At 38.6% G+C, this 24,079-nt stretch overlaps 1 protein-coding gene across 10 annotated transcripts in view; it reads left to right on the top strand.

The window, feature by feature from the left end:
- Positions 1-24,079, top strand: part of RAI14 (retinoic acid induced 14) — an 85,431-nt gene that overhangs the window by 6,999 nt on the left and 54,353 nt on the right. For all 10 annotated transcript variants that reach the window (XM_015848307.3, XM_015848306.3, XM_015848305.3 and 7 more), the window contains exon 2: positions 1,882-1,983. In XM_015848307.3, coding sequence (XP_015703793.2) covers positions 1,948-1,983 — 36 coding nt within the window. In that variant the 5' untranslated portion in view covers positions 1,882-1,947. The remainder of the gene's footprint in view (positions 1-1,881; positions 1,984-24,079) is intronic.

Raw genomic sequence — 24,079 nt, 5'->3', positions numbered from 1 at the left:
AAAATACTAAGGGACAGTCAGTCCAGGGTATGAAAAGCTCTGACAATTGTTTTCCTCCCTTTTTGCATCATAAAGAATTAGACAAAATGCTGCAATCTAGTTTTCCTTATTCTCATATCTTGAGATGAAAAGCAAGAGCTTACAGTAAAACCCTTTCATATACATGGAAGCAGTTAGGAATCTGATGCTACTTTAGAAAGATTATTTAATTAGACTTAGAGTCATATAATTAGAGTTAATAATGTTTTAACAGCCTACAGAATTATCCCATCAAAATTACCTATTGAGGTCTGTATTCTGTGGGAAACCTATTTGTGTATATATAGTGCATGGTGTTTTTTGTTTGGTTGTTTTTTGTTGTTGTATTTTTTTTAAAGAAATGTACTTGTGCATGTCTTAAATGGCTGTCAATTAAGTATGAGGTTGAGCTAAATTACATGTTTACTTAGTTTTAATTCTTCTTCCTGAATGGTGCTCAGTGCTGTGCTTTGTGAAGTGTTTTCATACACTATACCAAGAGTGAACAATGAGGTTTCCTTTTAAAACCTCTTTCATACTCAAGGGAGCATGTAGAATGTAGCAGCATGTTTTCATAACAGTAAGGGACTTTCTCTTAAGGAAGGTGAGCTTTGGTTATTTCATATCAAACCATAATTAAAGGTTTCTGAAGAAGGATGCAGCACATCAGTGACCCACCGTGACCTATTAGAATTTTTAGTCCTCTTCTTTAGTGATTTATCAGCTAGGCTTGTCCTATTATAGATGTATAGATGTATATAGATGTATAGATGCCTTTTTCCTGTCCTTAAGTATATTTCTCTTCCATTAAGTTTTTCTACTGTGGTCTAGGAATAAATACATTGCCCTGCTACTTTGTTGTGTCTTCACTATTTGCATTTATCTTCCATTGTTACATGCTAGAATTTTCCAGGAGTTGGAACTGGGGCCTGTCCTGTTTGGTATCTTTATTGATGACCTGGATGAGGCTATTGAGTTGGATCCTCAGTAAGTTTGCAGATGACACCAAACTGGGAGGACATGTTGATCTGTCTGAGGGTAGGAAGGCCCTACAAAGTGATCAGGACAAGCTGGGTCACTAGGCTGAGACCAGTGGGATAAAGTTCAATGAGACCAAGTGCTGGGTTCTACACTTTGGCCACAACAACCCCATGCAGTGCTTGGGGCAGAGAGGCTGGAAAACTGTGTAGAGGAAGTGGACCTGGGAGTGTTGGTTGATGTTCAGCTGAATATCAGCCAGCGCTGTGCCGTGTGAAGAAGTTTTTCTTGCATACACATAGGGTTCTTTACAGGGAGGAGCATAAAAGTATTCTTCCAGTCATTAACCCTCTTCTTGCTTAGATGGTTCCATCTGTTATATTGTGTTGAGCTGTACTAGTATGTGCCATATATGGTTTACATGTTAGTTTTGAATTAGTGGTTAAACGTGTACGTGTAGTGCTAGTTCTTATAGAACTGTCATTGTAGGGTAGTGAAACTTTAGTTGAATGACTCAACATCCATCTTTCTGCTTCTACCATTTTATAAATGGCTGCCTTGATGTTAATATTAAATAGACTGTGTGCGGAGAGATGCAACATGTATGAACATGTCAGTAATCTGTTTATAGCAAGAGGTAGCTAGTATAAGGTAATGCACATTTGAGATTTTGCTAATGGCTCCTCCTGTTTTTCTGTGGTCAGATTTAGGCTTGCTTTTAAGTTTGGAAATACAGAACATATCTCTTAGCTTGTTGTTAATCTTTGTTAGAGCTTGAGGGCTAAACCCTTGAATGGTAATATATGTGTGTAAATTCAATTCATATTTGTCTGCCTGTGAGCTGAAATATATCAAGTTGAAATCTTCTTTTTTTATTTCTCTTAGATATTGAAGAAGGATTAAAAAAAAAAAAAAACTTCTCAAAGGTTTCGAAGATTGAATGTAACCAGGATGAAGAGCTTAAAAGCAAAGTTCAGGAAGAGTGACGTAAGTATTTCTACTGAGTCTGATTGCTGGTTTCCATGCTGGAAACAAGTTCTTCACTCCCACCTTGATAAGGTGGCAGGTTAATGAATTACAGAGAGGAGCAACTTTTTCCAAAGCACAAAGGCATTAACTGAGTGTAGTACTAGTAGGCTTTTTGAAATGTAGTTCTATGTTAAGTAAAGTGTTTCACTACCTCACTTCCTTCTTAGAATAACCAAATCAAGCATTTACTTGGGGCCTGCAGAATTTCTGTTCAATTGTGCTCATGCATGGATTGAAACTTCATCCCAGGTACAGGATTAGGCCTGGTAAGGACTTTACTGCCCAATTGTATTTCAGTCTAAGTATAAAACCATTTTTATCAGTGTGATGTTTGTGCACGTAACAAAAGGTCTCCTTATCCTGTGGCAGGCTTTTTTTTTTTTTTTTTTTTTTTTTTTTTGGTCAGCAAAGAATACAAGAACCAGCTGTGCAATTAAGATGCAGTTTATCAATTCCAGAGTGACAGGAGGTGTGGATGGAAAGCTCGATCAGTGAAGACAGCAGGCATAAATGTGGCAGTCTGTCTTAAAGTGGACTCCTCAAAACTGTTTATAAAGTAGCAGGCACTTCACATATTGTGTATTGCTAATGACAGTATCAATAGTGACCGAAGCTTGAAGTTGAACAGTGACCCTCCAGATCTGGTTCTGTCCTTTTCTTCCTTCTACTACTCATTCCAGCTTCTTGCTTTTTACTCATGTTGATGCTCATGTGATAGGGCAGTGTATAGTCAATGAAATAAATGAATTTCAAGATCTTACATAGAATTTGTAACAAATATTCATGAAAAATGTGATGTTTCATCTTTCAGAGCAGCAGATAAGTTGGAGAAGGAAAGGATGTTTTTTGTTTTTTTTTTTTTTGGGCAGATTCTCACAGAATTCTAGGGTGGTTGTGTTTGGTGGAGATTCGTTAGTTTTAAAAGTGGAGCTTCTTTAGTGAGATTGGTATTTAGGAAAATTGCCACACACTGCAGGCAGGAGCAGTCCGTGCTGCTCTTTGGTGTGAAGATGATCTTGTAGTGCACTGTTAAAGTGGTCTCTCTATTCTAGTCATCTCAGTTTGTAGCACGCTTTAGTAGCTACGAAAAAGAAGCAGCTGCTGTTACAGTGTGATACGTAGATATGAGGATTACTGCTTACAAAGTAATTGAGCTGCAAGTTAGTATTTGTTGCTGGCAGCTGTTGTACTGGAATCCTAATAGTAGCCCTGTTGGTCGATCTACTTATTCAGATAAGGAAGAGCTCTTCCTAAGGGGACCAACTTTGTAGCCAAGCTCAATATGTCAACCAACCTTTGGGAGCAGAGCTAAACATTTAACTTTCAGACATGTTTTACTTCTGCTAGTGATCAAGCCAACTTGGTTCAGCATCTCGTGCTGCTCTGCAGCAAATGAACAAGTCATGAGTCTTTGGTGTCTTGTCTAGCTGAGTATGCCTCAGTCTACAGTTGCTTATTTGGCGGTCAGAAGTTGTTGCTATTGTGATGAGTAGCAGCAGTCACTGTTTCAGTTCACCTAACAGCAGTTAAAACTTCCTTTAAGCGTCTGTTTAAGTAATGAGAGCAGTCCCTTTGCTAATGTATGGACATACTTGGTATTATGGAAGTTAGGTGTGCCTGTGTGTTTGGATGACTTCATTCACACTTTTATGCTAGTTGGCTGCAATGCTGCTCTAGAGCAAAGTCTAAGTGACATGCTTATGATGCAACTAGATCTTTCTGAAGCTGGTCCACCCACTGCTATTCAAATGTTTCTCTTGTTCCCTACTTACCTGGCCCTGCCTGCTTAATCCCCACCTTTCCCCCAAAACCAAGGAAGTCTGAAAGTAATTGTTGTTTAGGTACTAGGGCTGTCTACTGTCTTGAGACAAAGTTGCAAAGCTGACCACAAAGGATTTTTCAGATAACTAATGGTTAGATACGTGGCTCTAAGAGCACAGCAGCAAAAACTTGAGGGGGTCTGATTTTCTCTGTGTTGAAGCCAAACCTCAAGGGCATAATTCAAAACAGCCAACTAGAGCTGTTGTGTGTTTTGTGCGTGATAACCAAGGAAAATTATCCTCCTTTTTAGTTTCCATATGCTTCTCATAGTTATAATTCAGGAGAAAGAGGAGGTAGTTCTAGTGGAAATTATTTGTATCTCAATTTATAAAGTGTGGTAACTTTCAGGATAAGGATAAGAGGAAAGCTGGCAGGGATGGAGGGGCTCTTTCTCATGCTGGAGGAAGTCTTTAATGTCTTATTAGCTAGAACTGGAAATGTCTTGGTGGAGGAAATGGTACCTTTCCTTTTAGTCTCACTTGTTTGCATTAAATAAATAGGAAGAAGGGGAGGAGTAGAAGTAAGTCTTCAAGGTATGTGTGGGAGACAGGGGTTAGTCAAACAATTCTCCAGGTGATAACATAAAACTGTATTCTAAAATGAACATTGGGTAGGCAACTTCACTGATGCATTAAAATTCTCTAGGCTGTTTTGAAGTGAGTGAATTGAAAGTGAGCACTACTGCTGGTATTTATGCATGTACTAGCTGTCTCCCCGCTGCAGAGCTTTGCTATGGTGCTATTTCGATGTCATTCTTGAAGCTTCGAGAGAGCCAGACCTGCTCCCTTTCCTATTGTCTCTGCCCTTTTGGCTTTAAGGATACCTGACTCTCAGTGAGAGATTCAGTAAGTCAGCTCAGGATCATAAAGTTATGGAAAATTACTTTGTGGGGTTGGTTTTAGCTGATCTAGCTGTTTAACTCCCTGTTGTGTTTCACTGTAGGCCAGCTCTGAGAGAAATGGTGAAACTGGGGAGGAGGTGCAGCAGTACTTCCCTTTCTGCAGCTGTTTTCATGGCTTAGCTGTGTTGTCAGATCACACCTTCAGATTTCTGGCATAAAAAGCTCTGGGTTGGGCATGCTGGCAGTGGAGTTCCGGGAACATACAAATTTATAATGCTGCAAATTCTGAATTTAATAAAAATTGGTGTAGTTTGCACCTGAAAGAGGGGAACGAGACTTATCTTCTGACTTTGAGATTCATGTTTTTGCTACTCAGCTTCCCTGTACCTTACCTGATTCACTGTGTGTGTAGGCAGCTCTGTTAACCAGGAGTCTTTTTTTCCCTTGACACATTTAACTGCAGTGAAATCCTTCCTAGGAGTGACTGTTGCCATGTGAACATGTGTATTTGAGGTGGAGGCGTGAGGTTTAGTGCTCTGTCATAAATGAGTTTTTCAAAGTATGATGTATGTTTACAGGAGAATGTACATAGTCTAGAAATCTGAACAGGATGCCTAAGTGGAGCAAATACTGAAACTAGAAAGTAAGTTGTGAATACTTGAAATATCTGTAGACAAAATGATAGAAATTGCATTTTCATCTTGATGAAGAATTAGGCTATTTTTCTGTCCAAGGACCCATATTTTCTCCACTCATTCTTCACTTATTTGATTAGTTTGTCAAACTAAAATCTACCGCTGATAGCATCTAAAAGCAGACTAAATTGTTGCAAGACACCTCTTACATGTAACAGTTAGAAAAAGTGGTGATATGAGCAGGAGCTATCACTTGAGAACTTACATTTATTTACGGACTGTCAGTAGGAATTTTATCTGTAGGAGTAGGCTGTCTGTAGGAATATTACGCAGTAGAGAATGCTTGTCTCTAAGGATTAAGACTGAAGTTCTTCAGCATTTCTGCTCAGAGAAGTAAAATGTGAAATAATCCAATTTAAACTAGTGCTAGCTACCCATCTGATTGGGCCTCGTAATTTTAGCTAACATTTGTGATTTTAACACCTTCAGTAATAATTAGTTTGTGGCCTGGCTTCAAAAACAACTAGAATCTGCAACAGGGATATGAAGGTCAAGTATGTTTTAAGATGCATAAACATATCCAACCTGTCTAAACATATTTTGTCTGTTTCTTAAATATGACAAGATGCTCATTTACCTTTCTAGGCACCTAAATACATTTACGTATCTAGTTCCTTGACATTAAGGTATTGTAGGAACCTAAGTGATTATTTTTAACTGTGTTTGTAATTCATAATTTCTCTAGAAGAAGAAAATGTGTGAAATTTGATAAGGGCTGAATTGTTTTCACTCTTGACTTTTATCAGTGGGAAAATAACTGAAAAGTTTTAGGACCATTTCTTCATTATTCTGGGAATAATGAAGAATATCAGAAAACCTTTTCCTGGAATTTGACAACAGATTGATTTTCTACTTATTGCTAGGCTGTTGTCTGGGCAAGAGGGAAATTAGAATTGGGATGTATTTCTGAATACTTTTAATAGTGAAGAATTAAATTATTAGGATTTCTTGATTTAAAAAGTTGACTGTGTGATTGAGCAGGAAAATTAGCTGTTGTCAGAAGCAGAGGCAAGACAGGCTGGGGTTTCCTGGTGCTGGTTGCCAGCTCAAACTTCTGGTATTTCTGGAAATTCCTATTTGTTGTGCTATCAAATGTGGGAGGAAAAGTTTTCTGTTCTTATGGAAATTTCTTCTTTTTGGCCTCTAGTGTAGTGATTGTTCCATAAATCTCAAAATAATGAGGCAGTTAGGTACGGTACATTGCTGTGTAAAATATGTCAGTCTTAACCTAGAGGCTATGCTAATTAAGGCTTGGCACTTTTTTAATGCCTAATGTTTTAATTAATAGGTTCCTATTCAACAATTTTTGTAGTATAAAATGCTTTCTGGGGGTCTGGAACTGAAAGTTTACTGTGATACATTCCACTGAAATCACTGTGTTCCTCTGTGCTCTGGAGTGAGTGTGTGGGAGAACAAAATTTGGGTGGGGGAACTTTAAATGAGATTCTGCTCTATTATTTTTAAACGGTCCTTACATTCTTCTATCCTCTGAACACTACGAGTTTCCTAAAAAGGAAGATGGCATTGTTTAAAACTGTAGTATCCACCCTGTGAACATGTGTTACCTCCAGTTGAGGTAATTGTGACTGAAAAACAAAATCATACAGAATTCACTCTGACTAGAAAGTGGAATAGCAGTGCTTTCTGAATGCTCTCCCCAGCTATTTAGAATATGAACTTATGAAACTTGCTTTTGCAAGTGTGGAATCTTGCATCTGGGCAAGAACAATACCAGTACCAGTATAGCCTGGGGACTGAACTGTTGGAGAGCAGCATAGAGGAAAGGGACTTGGGGGTCCTGGTGCACAGCAGGATGACCGTGAGCCAGCACTGTGCCCTTGTTGCCAAGAAGGCCAGTATGATCCTGGGGTGTATTATAAGGGGTGTGGCTAGTAGGTCAAGAGGGGTTCTCCTCCCCCTCTACTCTGCCATGATGAGACTGTATCTGGAGTGTTGTGTTGAGTTCTGGGATTCTCAGTTCAAGAAGGACAAGGAATTGTTTGAGAGAATCCAGTGCAGAGCCACAAAGATGATTAAGGGAGTGGAGCATCTCTCTTATGAGAAAGGGCTGAGGGAAATGAGTCTCTTTAGCTTAGAGAAGGTGACATGGAGAGGTGACCTCATTAATGTTTATTCATATGTAAAGATTGAGTCAGGAATATGAAGCCAGGCAGTGACATCCAGTGATAGGACAAGGGGCAATGGGTGCAAACTGGAACACAGGAAGTTCCACGTAAATAAGAGAAGAAACTTCTTCACAGTAATGGTAACAGGACACTGAAGCAAGCTGCCCAGAGAGGTTGTGCGGTCTTGTTCTTTGGAGTCACTCAAACCTCACCTGGACACACTCCTGTGTGACCTGGTCTAGGTGTTCCTGCTCTGGCAGGGAGATTGGACTCGATGATCTTTTGAGATCCCTTCCAATCCCTGACATTCTGTGTTCTGTGATTTTTCTAGGTGTCCTGGGAGCCTCCTGTACAGTATGTAGGTTGAATCTCAATTTCAGGATTGTATAGGAAATTCCCAACCCCCTCCTCCTCGAAAGATAAGCTTTTTCATTCTCTCTCTCCTGTAGTGACTCCTGTTTCCATGTTCTTCTTTCTGGAATTAATGGCTCAACCCTCCACCACATTTTCAGCTTGGGAACTGTTTGGCTTCATGCCTTTTGTTCTGGACAGCATACAGCTCTGCTCTGTTGAGCCTGCTCTCCCAAAGAAAGCTTAAGTGCTTGTGCAGGAAAGAAGTCAAATGTACTTGAGTCCTTCTGTATATAGAGTAAAACATGCTGCCTGTTGAAGTACACTCAATATGAGCATCTTACCATTGCATAGTGTCTTTTGGTTGGGACAGAAAGAAAAGGGAGTAGGTCAAATGAGAGCCATATAGTGTGTAAGAAGTTATGGGAGAACATGATTTGGAGTTGGCTAGCTTTAAATAAACACTTATTTCCTAGAACAGGATTATAGTCTGGAATGTAGTGGAAAATGTTTTAATTGGGTTCCCAGATGAGCTTTTTCAGTCTACAGCAAAATGTCTCATCAGCTACAAATTCATGATTGCTTTGGTGCTGGTCCTTCGTCTGTTAAGTATGCATTGTCCTCTCAATGGATTGGGCTGGTTATGTACAGTTAAAATCCTGGTCACCTAGACGTTTGGACTAGATGATCTCGTAGGTCATTTCCAACCTTGTGATTCTATGACAGCAAAACACTTTGCAGCTGTGTTCTGCTCATTCCAGGGTGGCTGGAATGGCCATCTTCGTGTGATTCTCTCATTAAAAAGAGCATGTGTAAAACCTCTGTGGAGATGAAGAAAAAAATTCCCATTTAAAAAAAAAAAAAAAAGTTTCAATGGAGTTACACCCTGTAGCAATATGCAGCATTGTGTTAGTATGTGAAACTAGCCAGTTTAATTGACATCTCATTACAAACTCAAGTTCCCAAACTAAGCAGCATGAAGTGAGGGTGGTTAGGAAGTAGAAAGGCAAATTGTCTTTTATTTTTTAATTTATTGCAGCAAGAAAGGAATTTTTGCTGTGTAGAAACATGTCTTTTGTGTCTCTTTAAACAGAGCACAGAAGTTCAAAGCCTTCAGCTTGGAGGAGTTGCAAAAAAGCAATTGTTCTATTTTTTTTTCTCCATTTATTTGTTTATCTTATGCAAGATTTAAATATTAAGTAAAATATAAATAGGAATTAGCTGTCTGTGTTCTTACTGAGGTATGCTGTATGTATGCTCTTCTTTTTTTGGCACTATTTGTACCTAGTGTGATTTTAACAACAAAAAAATCTGTCCAGCTGTCGGTTAAAACGCATGTAAAAGTATTTAGTGAGTGGTCTAGTCTTCATGTCTTCAGTGTTGTCTTATGTCTTACTAAGAATAAAAACATTTGTTGTGAGTAGGCACTGTATGATTAATTAAAGGCTAAACCTCCTATACATCCTACTCTACTGAAGACATTTGAGTCTTTTCATCCCATGCTAATATTTTGAGAGCGTACAACAAATGTTATGGTGTTCAACAAACTGAAGTAGGTGTACTTTAAATCTTGGTTAGCACAGCTTTCAAGCCCTGTTCTTCAAAATGTTGTTCTCCTTGCTTGTTGTCAAATACCCAGATGAGTCTAGCATTAGGGGCATGTTAAGCCCATCTCTATTTCTTTTTTTCAGAGCTATGTAGAAAGAGAAACAAAGCTGGGTGAGTGTAGGGCTTGTGGAAAGTTATTTTTTTGGTAGTGAGAAAATGCTCTGATGTGACAGAGCTTGTATGCTGTAACACAGTGGTGAAAGTGAGTTATGAATGACTACTTAAGTTTTGCTGCCAGAGGATCTTCCTTAATGAGCTTTTGAAGTGCTAGAGACTCTTGAATATTTTACATAATTATGAGTTGATGCAGAGCTAATAGTTTACAGTCATTCATAGTGGGGTGTGATTTGGTTGTATAAATATTCAAAAGCTGACCTGGCAAGATCGCAAGCAACTTGCTTTGGTTGCCCCTCTTTTGAGCAGTGAGGACCACCGAACTTGGCCCTTTTGTGATTCTGTATGAAGGTTTGCTATTTGATGATATTTGGATTTGGGAAGATGACCTAACTTGCAAAACAATCTGAAATTCAAGCTAAACAATGTATTGGAAGCTTGCAATGGTACAGATTCTCACAAAAGATACAAGGTAATCTTAAAAGAGAGAGAGAGACCAAAGCTGTTCTCAGATGACTAAACAAAAAACAACTTCAGGGTTAGCCCAAGGGTGTCCAACCCATGGGCTTCAGGCTGCATGCGGCCCAGCTCTGCTTGCAATGCAATGCAGCCCATCTGCTGCCCTGTGCCACCACAGTGGCAGCTCTGCCCTGGGTGTGTCCCTGTTGCTCATCAAACCATCAGTTTGTGATCCGTGCTGTCTGGGCTGGAACAAGGGGATGAAAAGGATGCAACTCATCGCTGACCGCTATGTCCCTTATGGCAGTTGCATGCACTCAGTTGCATCATGTCCCACATGTATTACATGACACACCCTTGAGGTTCTTGTTGAGAAACACAGCAGTGATTGCTGATGTTGGTATTTGGAGTTGCCTTATGGCATCTCAGTAGAAAACAAAATCCAGGAAAAGAAAAACCTTGGACTAAGGAAGAGAATTCAAGGAAAAATAGACAGGTGAGTACTTTTTTGCTAAGACAAATAATATGGCGGTATGCTTAATTTGTAAGGAAACTGGGTCAGTTTTTAAAGATAACATTTTGAAAAGACATTATCTACAGAAACATGCTGCTAAATTTGATGTGTATCGAGGCGTACTTTGTAAAGAAAAAATTGTGAACCTGAGAAACATGTCTACCATCTCAACAAAGTCCTGGGAAAAAAAAAGTTAAAACTTAAACATGCTCAAAATAGCCATTTATGTAATAGCAAATCTGATTGCAAAAAAAATCAAAACTCTTTACTTATGGTGAGTTTATTAAGCAGTGTTTGGAAAGTGTAGCAAATATAATTTGGCCTGATTAAAAACAAGGCAAAACCAGGTCTTTCTGAAACCAGTTTGTCTCATCAAAATGTCACCAGATGAACTGGAGAAATAGAAAAATCTATCAAAAGAAACATGAAGAGTAAAGCTGCCAATTTCAAATGTTTTGCTTTGGTGATGAATGACAGTTTGTCTCGTCTCAAGCCAAAAGGCTGGACATCAGTGGGCTAGCCTCAGGCAAAGCTATGGTGTCTTTGTCCACATGTTAGCAGTATAACTGCCTGGACTTGTGAAATTGTTCCAACACAGGTATCTAAGGAGGTATCTTAGTTTTACTTCTTGATCTAGACTATCTAGAAGTGGCTATGGACCTAAGCTTTTAAAAGTACTCTTGAAGATGTCTGTGATTGAATACCTTTAACTACAACTGCAGGATGCCTTTTATCTCTTTGACTAACAGTTTTTATTCACATACTCTTCCCTTACTATATTTTACTTTAGTTTTTACCTTCAATTGTTTTGAGGTATCAACCTCTTTATGTGTTGCTCTTGTGCAGTATCTAACACTGATGCTATTTGATGATATTTGGATTTGGGAAGGTGACCTAACTTGCAAAACAATCTGAAATTCAAGCTAAACTCACTGCTGTACAGCTATCTGGGGAGTCTCATTCCCCAGACATGCTGCTTGTGCTTGTCTTAGGTTCAATATACAGTTAACTGTCCAGAACACTTGTGTGCTACCAGTGATGACGGAGACCAAGGTCTTTTCGTAACTTTGCAAATAGTGTGGTTACTAGTGCTTATGTATGTGTCTCATGTGCCCATTTTCCTCTGCTCGCAGGTGTGTGCTTTTCTTTCATCTTTGCTTCTTGTACTGTGCGTGGTGGAAACCTCATAGGAATCCTTTGGGAACTTGTCTGCTTATCCAGAGACTGAAATAGGGCCCTTTGAAGTCAGATAGCAGATTCCAGCCTACTTGACTGAGCTTTGAATGAAAAATTAGAATATTGGTTTTGTGGTAGCAAATGGTGGGGCTTCAGTAACGTCTGGAATTCTCTTGACTCTAGCATAGGAATACATTTACCTGTTGAGAATATCCAATGTGACAAATTATCCTTTAGTGATTTCTTTGTGAGGGCTGTTTTTCTGTTGTTATTTTGCTTCAGGGGGTGATCATTTGTGATCCAACATGAATCTGTTCAATAGGAACTACAGCAACCTCTCACTGACCTTGTGCTCATGATGTGAACCACAGATCTATTAATTATAAATTTGTTAGAAGTCTAAATGAAGTGCACCATTTCAGAAATAGATGAGATGGGGAATTGTATATAAGCAACTGTGTGAGCTTACGGAGTGTTAGTCAGGGCACTGCTTGAAAGAAGTTATATTGCACGCCCCAGTAGTGAACAGATTGCTGTGTTTTTAAAGGAGAAAAAACTGTAACATACAGTCAAACTTACTAGCCAGCTATATGGTAGATCAGTGATGAGAAACTAGTGTAGTATCAGATTCATGTCCTCAATTGCTTTATCTTTGCTGCTTCTTGTCAACATGCATTTAAACATCAGGGGAAAGTTGTGTAGCAATGCAGTCAGATTTGAAACTATGAATCTGAATGCAACCCATTTAATGAGGGAAGAGGAGATTCAGTTGAAGACAGTGATTTGAGAGTGCATTTATAAAGCTGTTTAATGTGGAGGTTGGGTTTTCAATGCATTTGAAATATGGGTTGACTAAATATTTCTGTGTATTTATCAGGTGAAGCTGATTTTTTATTTTTTTTTTAAATAATTCTTCTGGCTATGGGTATTTGAATAGTGTCATATGCTTATGCCTTCTGTTCTTGCTTGAGAAGGCTGCAAATTTCAGCTATCTTAGGGCATGTGTTAAGTGCATTTACTACACAGTAACAGCATACTCAAGGGTGGGATTTTGGTGAATTTCTTTGTGCCCAATCATTTATGTTCCTGTCCCACTTGCTACACTAAGTGGTACAAAGCCTGTTACTTTTTGTTTTTGCTGGACTTCTCACAGTTGTCACCTGTGTCAATGTGTGACGACAATTGCAAGCAGCAGTTATGCACCCTTGCAGTTATGTCGGATTGGTGTGGCGAACAGGACTAAGTATGCCAAGTGTTAAACAGCAACAAAGCTTCCCTGGGCTTGATGTTATGCAGCTCTCTTTTTTGCAGCAGTGAATACTACTGCTTAATGCATATATTGTTTGCTGGTAAACTTGAAGTTGCTCAGACTGTTTTGGTTTTGTTATTCTTAATGTAGGTTCCTTGTTTGCAAGCCAGGTCTCGCTTCAACTGGATTGCTGTGCTGGTTATTTTGCATGCTGTGCTTTCAAGAAGGAGGTTGTCTTATACATGTTTGCGAGGAACATCAGCTCAGATTGTCACAGCAAAAATTTCTTGATCGTTTGCTGTAGTTGTGCATGTCAGCTATCTCCATTAACTCAAAAGATGGTAAGATGCTTGAAGTCTGATGAAGGCTGGATTTTGTTGTGTTTGTGAGTAGTGTTGCTAGATCATTTGAGGTAGAAAATCATTTATATAATGCTGGCTAAACTGTAATACGATGACTGAAATGTGGCAAATGTAAGCACTGTGTGGGGAAAATGGCTACAGTGGAATTTTTTATATGCTTGTTGAAGGGTGACTATCAGTTTGTGCTGTATTGAATAGGACCTTGGGTTAGTGCATAGTACATTACTTCTCATCATTTTAAAGTATGTGTGCTTGCTTTGTTGTTATACGTGAGGTGATAACCACCAAACTCCCCCTTTTTTTCCTTCTTATTTATTTATTTATTTATATATATATTTTTAAATTTGGTGTAACACAAGGCTATGCTGTGGCTGTAGTAGCTTATTTCCAGGCTCTTGTCCTTCAGTGTCTCATTGCATGGTTTCAGGCAAGCAAGTAACTGTGGCTGTTTCAGTTTACAAAATGTGTAGTATCTCCTTTGTATAGCTGTACCATCTTAGTGAAGAGGAGGCATCAAGTCCATTCTATGATTTTTCTGATGAAATGAAATGGAAGAATATTAAGTAAGTAGTCTGCAGGGAGCAGGAGGGGAAGTTTAGTGAGCTAACATATAGCTGAAATGTGCTTGGCGTTGGCTGATGTTTTTTATTCTGGTAGCATAAGAATGTAATTGTTCTGCCATGGTGTATTTTTTCCAATCCATGCAAGGGAGTTTCTGTGTCTGGAGTTTAGATTTATAATTTCCTTTGGCTTTTTGGTGGGGCATTTATTTATTGTTTTCAGTGCATCATTTTCATTTTCCTAGGTTTATGTTTCTATTTTTAAAAGTAATTGCAGTTGTTTTCCTGTTTTGCCCAGTCTGCATCTTTGATCTGTAGATTACACTCGTATTGCTTAGTAGTTTTGGTTTTATGAATGTAGAATTGTCAGTTCTCTGTACATACAGCAAATGCAACTAAAAAATTTCATTATTTGACATAAGCAATGAAAACAAACCAAATTTAAGTTCCTTGTGCATGCATTGAAGTCAGCTGTAAAATATAGTACAGCTTCTTTGAGACAAGGTGAATGGTGTTTGTAAATGTTACTGTCAGGACTCACTTAAGCTGCTAGGAGAACAGCATGTGAACCGAAGCTAGTGTAGTAGGGGAAGGAAAGATTAGAACAGTTCAACCCCTCATTTTTCAATGCAGATTTCTGTGTATGTACTTGTTATTCCACTTTTGCATATTTAAGCTGAGAAAGGAGGTGTGTAAGAATATTTTCGTGGGGTAATTGTTTGGTAACAGAGCAATTGCACAGTGCTCAAATGCTGTGGAAACATGGAAACATGGGGGCTGCACAAACTCTCCTTGAGACAGACAGTTCCTACCTTGTCCAGCTTTATTTCTCACTTAACTCTATGTAGCTTTAGACTTAATAGCCTGTTTTGACTTGATATATCGCTGGCTGTTACTGTAAACTTTATGGCCTTCAGAGGTCCGTTCCAATTCTAAGGATTCTATAATTCCAAGATTCTATGTATGGAAGCCATCATTGACCATAATTATAAAATCTCCTCTAGTGATCTTAGGACCTTGAAGAATAAAGTTTTCTGCATCTTAATCAGTTGTTTTCAGTTACCGCTCCCAGTTCCCATCATTGTGGGATCACAGTCTAATCTGAAACACCCCTCCTGTTTTTTCTGCATGTGTGGGATTTTAGATGAGTTATTAGTTTTCACACAAACAGCTGAAATGCATCCTCTTTTCAAGTATGTTTGAGTAATCCATAGCGATTAAGCAAAACAAGGAGGAAAGAATGTGATCTTGCTATATTCTTGGTATATTCCATGATTGTAATGACCCCCTTTGGAATAAATCAGTTGTCAGAAGACTCATGTCTGCATATGCACATGGCATAGCTGCAGACAGGAAATGCCCTAGTCCGCTGACCTCATCTCCTAGGGAAAATCAAGACTCTCATTAAATTAAAAAAAAAGAAAAAAAAAAAAAAAAAGAAAGAAGAAACCAAAACCAACTTGACTTAGTTGGAGACAAAAGGAATAGTATAATTTTTAATTTATTTTGAGTGTGTATTCTGATATTTAAATTGCTTTCAGTTTTGTTTTGTTTTGTTTTCTAATGCAGCTGAAAAGAGTGAGGTCAGACATATTTTCTTAGGGCTATATTACAGTCCACAAGGATGTAGAGGAAATGGTTTAAAGGAATGCCAAGAAGCCCCTATTCCCTAACCAATTTCCTTGTCGTTTTTTAACCAGCTTTATTTCACACTGCATTCTTCAGCTCCTGTGAGCATTTCTGTGTTTAGAAGATGGGAAGATTTCAATGTGTTCTTAAGTTACATCACTCAAATTCTTTTGCCTGCAGTTTAAAGAAGAAAACTGACTAGATTTTAATACATCTATATACAGACCAGGTGTGGAGAAATTTAAATGATGATTTCATAATCTTTGATCTTTTAGAAGCTTTGGGAATGATATCTTATTAATATCAAAAAATAAAATAATAATAAAAAAAATGGTGCTAGTTTAATGCAGCAAGAATATTCATCTCAGTGCCTAGTTATTACCACTGGTCTCAGGAATTTACAGCTTGAATTTATGCAGTACCAGTCCCATTTACTCACTTTATTCCATTAATTTTATTTTTTATGTTTCTTGCTAGGTTTTTCTTCAAAGTAATCTGATAGTTTTAAAATTCTTTCAAAGACATTTTAAACAGAAGAAAGCAAATCAAATGCTGCAAAATTAATCTTTTTATGAAGTATTAAAAATGAACCAACAACACAAAACACTGGATTTCTGTTCGGTGTTTTTCTACTACATTTTTATTTCTTTTCTGCCTTATCACCCTCATACAATCATAGAAAGGTTTGGGTTGGAAGGGACCTTTAAGATCACCTAGTTCCAACCCCCTGTTATGGGCAGGGATACTTCCCATGAGACCGGGTTGCTCAGGTCCAGCCTGGCCTTGAATGCTTTCAGGAAGGTATCCATAACCTCACTGGGCAACCTGTCCCAGTGTCTCACCACCTTCACAGTAAAGAACTTCTTCCAAATATCTAGTCTAAATCTAAATACCTAGTCTAAAATTAGAGTAAGTCTTGAATATCCAGATCAGATATACAAAGGAAAATCTCCTTGTAGCAAAAAGGGAAGTAAATATTCCAAACTGCTGCAGGAAGAATAGTCTGTTATTTGGAGGTGTGGTGGCTTCTATGCAACGTGGTCTTATACTTTCTGATCCTCATTGGTATGATGGTCTCCTTCACTCTCATGAAGGTTACTTGCTAGGGTAGGTCTTCTTTTTTTGAGGCTTTGAACAGGTAACAAATGCTGTTTTAATACCTGCCTTCTAGTTCATAAATCTCTTCATATTCAGTGTGGCTGCTACAAGTGTTGTGAGTGATGGTTGTACAAGGGCTGCTCTGAAAGTAATGTTTCCCTATGCTAGTATCTTGGCTTAAGACGTCAAAGGCAGATGTTGGTAGTTTGGCAATAGAGGCTGAGCCTTCCTACAAATATCCCATTGCATTTTGTTGCTGTGTGACAGATGGCGGCAGAGGGGCAGCCTGCATGGAAGTGCAGATGAAGCAAATATGGAAAAACTGGCACCCACTGACATTCATCTATGGTTGCTGTGGTCTCTATGGTGGGTGGTGTGTTTCAGCAGTGGTGACAGCGCCAGGAAAGACGAGCCACATTCTGGATGGCCAAGCACAGCTGCAACACCACAAAATGAAGAGCATCTTAGCCAGCTCATCTGTGCAGATTTATGGATTATGATGAGGGAACAGTGTATGTAGTTGAATGTTGGTTTCAGTGTGTTGGAAATAATGGTGGCAATGTTGGAGTACTGCAAAGTTTTGCACCAGGTGGGTCCTACAGATATTCACATTGAAACGGAAAGAAAGTGTCTGCAGGTTTGTCAGGACCTGTTTGAGCCATTGTGAAAGTGAAGATGACAGTTTGCTGGGTTGCGTTGTTGTTGGTGATGTGATATCACCGCTGTGCTGGAGTCAAAACAGCAGGGGTGATCCTTTTGTGCTTCCTGGAACACAGGCAAGCCATCCATTCTGATGATTACATGCTGACACTGATTAGACCAAAGGTTCAAACATCCAGAGTCAGGCTAGAGAAGAAGACAACTTCTCTCTTGCAGCATGGTAAAGCCAGGCCCCATACTGATTTGAAGACTGCCAGTCTTTCTTAGACTCTTGTATCATACCCACCAAATAGTCGGCCTTCTGACTTCCATCTGTTTGAATCAATGAAAGATAGGTTGTGTGGGCAATGTTTTCCTAGCAGTGATGCTCTCATATAGCAGCTGTGAAACAGCTGATCACCTCTGCTGGTGCAGATTTTTACAAATGCAGCATGCAGGATCTTGTTCATCACTGGCAGAAATGCATAGCAAATGGTGGTGACTGTGTGTTGAAAAACAGTGTTCTATATCTGGGAATTTGCTCTATGAGATACTGTTCTTATGTTTTTAGTATCTTCTGTGGTTTGTATGGAAACAAATAGGAGATACTACTTTTGGAGTGACCTACGTATCTATTGTCCAGCTTATAAGGCAAATACTTCACATACTTACTACCTTTTCCAGAATGCTGCCACAAAGAGTTCAAGGCTAAACCAGAAATGTACTGAATTCCTTTATGGTGTATTTTTATAGTCTTGTCTCTTTGTGAGTTTTCTGAAAAACATATGCATAAGTGTAAGTTTCAAAACTAACCTACTGCTTATCTTAAAATATCCTTAAATAGTCACATCAGGGATTATTGTGTGCTCCTACAAACTTGAACGTAAGCCCAAGATGTATGAAGTATGGCAAAACTAGATAAGCTAACTTTTGTAGTGTTTGTACAAATTCAGGAGTTTAAACTTAGTAATGTTTTGCTCCTGTCTTATTCAGAAGACAAAGTTGTAACTTTTTTTTTAGTAGCTCTTAGACACCTTTTTTTTTTTTTTTTGGCTTTCCAGAATTCAGCAGCTTTACTGACTGCCTGACTTAGGTGATCTGCCTTAACAGGGTTTACAGGAGTCCAAAAAATTCATACAACAGTTACTATTAAGGAGAACTGGTTGTGAAATCCAACACCTTTAACAATAATTAGTGTTGAACGCTGGTTGCTGAATGCTCTTAACTCACTAGACATGCATGCAGGACCTTGTAATGAGATTAAAAGATCTTCTTCAGTCTTTCTGATACACATTTTAGTTCTTTGCTAACTGTTTTCCATGCTACTATTCCTTATCAAAGCTGTTAATTGTTGAAGCTTTGAGTTGTATGGGAGACTCCAAGAACATTTGGTGTTACATCAGTCTCTCCCAGTCATTCCTGTTCAGTTTTCTGTTTGCTTCAGTGCTGTCGTGGTGGAAGGGAAGACACTGAATGAGGAAGCAATCTACAACCTTTCAGTCTGCTTCAGGACTGCTCTAGTGAAGTGCTGGAATCACCTCATCTGAATCTCCAGCAGTACCTGTCTCCTACAAGGAGATGAGGTCAGTTCAGTCTTCTTCCCCCTCCAAAAACAACCACCCTGAGATGTTTTAGATTGTTTTTCACAACTAAGCCCTTGAGAACAAATATTGGTTGAAAGAAAAACAAAAATCTTAAGAAAAGACGTGCACTGACACAAAGCCTGAGGTTTTATTTAAAATAGAAAAGTATTATCTTGCACAGGCATGAATATCATCCAGATTCTGTTTCTTGTTTTCTCTTCAGCTGATCATGGGTGGAGTTCTGAAATATTTCAAGCTAACTCCAGAAGACACTGACTTTGGAGAGAGCTTCCATCAGGCTGGGCCTCCATTGTCCTAATGTAGCTTTGAGGATATTTTTGGCATTTCTTCATGTGGCTTTTTCATGCTGCTCTTGAGGCACTGTGCTTACCAATAGATCTTCATTATTACTATAATTAAAGCCGTGCTGCCTTTCCTCTTTCTGTATTCCTATGTTTATTATGTATCTGTAACACAGCAAGCTAGTACTGATCATAGATCTCACTAAGCTTGGTAGTGTTATTTTTATTCTTCTTTCTTGTCTTTACAGTTTGAATTCTATTTTTGCAAAGTTTTGAAAATAAGAGCTACATTTCTCTCTTGTAAAACACCAAATACTTTTCATCATACCTAAAGGAGATGCTGTATGTTTTGTTGAGCAGCGGGTGAACATAATTCGCATTATGCAGACTTGCTGAGAACATTAATAAATTCCAATCAGTGAAGTTGATGAAAGGCGCACATTATCTGTTTCTGGCAAGAATTATTGTGTTGTCTAATTAGTCCCAACTTTAGGCCATGTCATTTCATGAACAAAGTTAATTACAATGTTCTTGGTCTTTGTTACAAGAAAACCTAGTGGTGGGGAGAATCAGCAGTTGATGTTAATTTGTGTTCTCTTACTCAATGCTTAGCTGTCTCAATCTTTCTGTATGTAAGCTTGCCAGACCTGCAGTGTACTGCAGTTGTTGGGGAGAACATAATTTCAGCTGATGAGAATGACAGGGAGAGGATATTATTTCCAGTAGTTGAAAGCAGTGTGGTTAACTGTCTAGTGTTCGTGCACTTCTCTATCTTCAGTGGCAAAATAGAGAGAGTGTTCTTTGAGGAAGATACTTAAATGATTTTGTGTGGAGTTGCTGCTTTTGGTATATAAGACCAAAATCTTTTCCTTCAGAGATTTCCCATACCTTCCTCCTTAATCCAGCAATTTTAACCAGGTGTGTCCAGTATGGCCTGCAGTCCACATGTGGCCCAGGGCAGCCGGTAATGTAGCCCCACAGGGCTGAACTTTTACTGTTGTTTGATTTTTGGGAATATTTTTCATGAGTTGATTGCATGTAGCTTGAGCGTGGACAGCAGAACTGTGGAGGGGATGGTGCAGTGCAGTGTTAACTTTACCTCTCATGCCTGTCATATGCTCAGTCAAATCAAAACGTGTGTGTGGTGCACATGAAATGTACTTGTGCCACTTGGTGAGTACAACAGTGATCACTGTTAATAATATTTAACCTATCTACACATGTGCGCCTATGAAGACGTGTTTTTTGTTACTATGCAGGCATGTAAGTTTTCTTATTGAATTATTTAACTTGAGCAAATCTAATATTGACAGAGAATAACCAGTCAGTAAGACTTTTTCATACAGACTAATAGAATATTGCCTGCTAATAACAAAAATGGATTTGCAATCAGAAATTAACCTCAAATTAAAAAATGATCACATCTCTTTACTAGACTTTTATGACCCCTGTCTCACCAGAGAAAATTGTTTTTCAGCTCACAATCATGCCTTATTCATGTAATTGCTTTTTGGCAGTATGTGTGTTTATGACCAATTGTTTCAAGGATCTAATGCAGGAAATGCACAATTTCATCAAAAATCTCTGACAAACACCTTGAGAACTCACTAATTGCATCCACTACCATGGAGTGAGACATGGATGCATTAGTTTCACAAAACCACGATCAAATAATAAATATATTAAACTACTGGGATGCGGGTTTTTTCTTTTACAATTTTAATAAAAATATAAAAAAGAAGTTTTTTTATATAAATCAAGTGTATTATATATTTTATATGTGGCCTAGGCAAGGCAACCTTGGATACCCATGATTTAAACCTTCTTTCTCAGTACAGTCTATTTGATTTATATTGTAAGTATGACTACATATTTTGTAAAAGCTGTAAAAAAAGAGTAAGACAGCCCTTTCAAGAAACACCATATGAACATTTTGCAGTATTTCTTGAGATTGAACAAAGTCAATCTTAGCTTTCTTAAATTTCACAAGACCTTTCTGGAGCAACAGAACTGGTGAAGCCTGGCCTACCCGTCTAGTTGTTTTGTATTCCTTCTCTATTTCATCACAGTGCTTGTGGCTTTTCCAGTCTGATCTTCCTTGCCTATCCCTTTTGCTCTTTCTCAAGCATATATGCAGAGACAGCTCTCTGCAGTGTCCTTCCTTGGGCCTGCTGGATGTCAAGCAGTGCCAAATTGCTAAAACAGTGCATTTAACTGTTGGTGTTTGTTGGATCAAACAGCTTAACTCATACTGCGGCCTTTGGTGGAAGCACTGTGTTATTCCTGTTCATGTAATCATTGGTTTTCATGGAACTTTATGTGAGCATATTTATCTTGTAAGTTGCTTCCTAGCTGTAAATAAACTGAGAGTAGAATGACTGCATAAACATCATTTTGTGAATGAGATGGAAGCTCAGTTGTGAAACATGAACAGGACCTTCAAACCTTTACTTCTAAGTTTACTCAAGCTAGCCATAGCAAGGGACTGTAAGCTTCTCAGACATTCGGTCATGAATACCATCCATGCTAGCAGAGAGCTACCAGCTGGGTCCAGTTCTTAAAGCTGTTGATTTATATTTAGGAATGGGGATGTGGCTTCTGTCTATGACAGATAAACTTGTAAGGAAATATGATTCCACTCTGAAAAACAGAAGGAACACTAAAATAGCGTTGAATAGAACTTGTTTAATAAAAATACTTAAAATAGCTGTTCTGGAGACTATCGACTTGGGTAAGGATCTATCTGTATTTGAGTATAAGTGTAAGTAGTTTGTTCTCAGTATTGCTGTGTGCAATAGCATTTTCAACCATGACTCGAGCCCTGACATGTTAGGATAATATGAACTCTTAACATGTGTCTAATAGTGTGGTTTCTAAAAGAAAGATATACATGTATCTCAATCTTCTGCTGCTCTGCCTGACTTCTTGCATGGTATGTTTATGGGTGTATCTTCTATCCAAAAGGATTGTGATGTTCTGTTACTGTCTTCTTTTGAGAACTCAAATGGCACATCACTCATTTTTTGCTACTCTTACAGCATTAATGCAGACAAGAGATAAGAGAACAGAGTATTTTGAAATTATCATGGTCTTGCTTCATTGTGTTACATGGAGTTTTCTGTTTTGCCCTTCGAGGATGGAGACTACTGACTCACTTATGTCTGAAGATCGAGTCTCTCACATCCACACCAGTGAGAGGCATTCAGGAATGCTGGCTAGCTAATGTCTGCTTTGTCCATATTCCTGCCTCTTCTAATCCATCTGAGCAGCAGAGGTTTTAGTAGAAAAGAAGAATTTGTAGAGGTTTATTTCAGGAAACTTTGGCTAAAAACAGAAAGTGATTAGATGGCTCACTTGTGAAACCTGCATGTTCTTTACAGGAGATAGGCATAGCATTCTTTCTGATTTGCTCAGGAACTTCTCCTGCAATCCTGTTACCTGAGCAGGATGCAGTAGTATCAGCCAAGATATGCTGCTCTTTTAGTGTCAGACTGATTCCTGTGTCTTAGATAAATATAGATGAGGGTTAGACGACTTGCAGCACAGATTCTTCTGGAGATAGCTTGGGAAACACTCTGTGAGAATGAGCCCTCCTTTACCTCCTATAGCTTCCCTATCTGTCTTTTGAAAAGACTAGCAAGTAAGATGTTCTACTACATGGTACTGAAAATGGTGTTGTTCGGAAGTGCTAACCTGTATAATCTTACTCTGTCAAGTACACATATGGATCTAAGTGCTGGAAAAGATTGTTTAAGCAGAATAAAACAGCTACGAGTTGAGGTGCAAAGAGGTTTTGGCACTATTCTGCAAGGAGTTGTTGGGACTTGCAATTAAGTGCATCAAACCACAGTCTGCATAGCTTTGAGGAACAGAACACAGTTGTGATACCATCTTATTTGAGCTGTACTGTTTCTGCTTGTGTTTCAGTAGTGCAGTTGTTTTGTGAGCTATGCTCTGGAATGGTTTAGAGCATGTGATTGCCCATTGAGTCATCTGTGGCAATGCAAACATTGCAGCAGGAGAGTATGTTCTAAAGCAAATGTTGAAAACTTGCTTTCAGTGGTAAAAGCAGGACTTCACAATCAGTTGGTTGCCTCTTCATTAGTACACTTAAATGCCTGATAAGCTATAAAAATAAGACAGTACAGACTTCTGTAATGTAAAGCTGAGTTCACAAGGAAAAGCTGTTTTCCATTTTCATTCTGAAATATGAACTCTGCTTTACATTCCTGACCTGTAACAGAGCTATTCCAAAAACATGCTTTTTGTCCACTGAAGCAGCATGTGTTGAATTAAAATGGCCCATTCTGCAGTGCAGACCTTTCAGTTTTAAACCAGCATGAACTTCTACAAGGGGGTGAAAGTTCAGGGGGAGAAGGGAACTTAACTGAGAAACTATGAACAGAAATACGTTCCTTTCCAACTGTCTGCTCTTCAGAGCATTCTTACTAAAATTAAAGCCAGAAAGAATTTCAGAACATTTTTTTTCTTGAGGAGAACTTGATGCCTATCTGAATTTTTAGAATATAGGTCATGAATTAAGAGCCTTAATTCAAAATACACTTTTGAAGACTAAAGGGGCTATGTAATTGTATACAAAAGATAAAGATAAGTAACTATCTTTCTTAGCCTTGGCATGCCAGCCTAGAGCAAGGGGAACATCCTGCATTCAGTGCTTACTATTGGAAATGCTGAAGTTCTTCACACCTTGCAAAGAGTACTTTCTGCAAGTTATGTGGATGTAAAGCTAGTTAATTTGGGCTTTGCCTGTATCTGTTGCTCACTACTTGACTGGTTCTGTTCCAAGCAGAAACTGAGCTATTTGCATAATGGCATGTAAAACTCTTGCTGATGCCTTCTGGTTGCAGCTTTCAGTGTGGCCTAAGCAGTAGCTGCTGTAGTAATAAATGTAAAAAAAAATTCTGAA

Source organism: Coturnix japonica, chromosome Z, assembly GCF_054131305.1.
Source record: "Coturnix japonica strain WE chromosome Z, WE-NBRP24, whole genome shotgun sequence".
Classification (NCBI taxonomy): domain Eukaryota; kingdom Metazoa; phylum Chordata; class Aves; order Galliformes; family Phasianidae; genus Coturnix; species Coturnix japonica.
The sequence above is the reverse complement of the archived record's forward strand: the minus strand, read 5'-3'. Positions and strand labels throughout refer to the sequence as shown.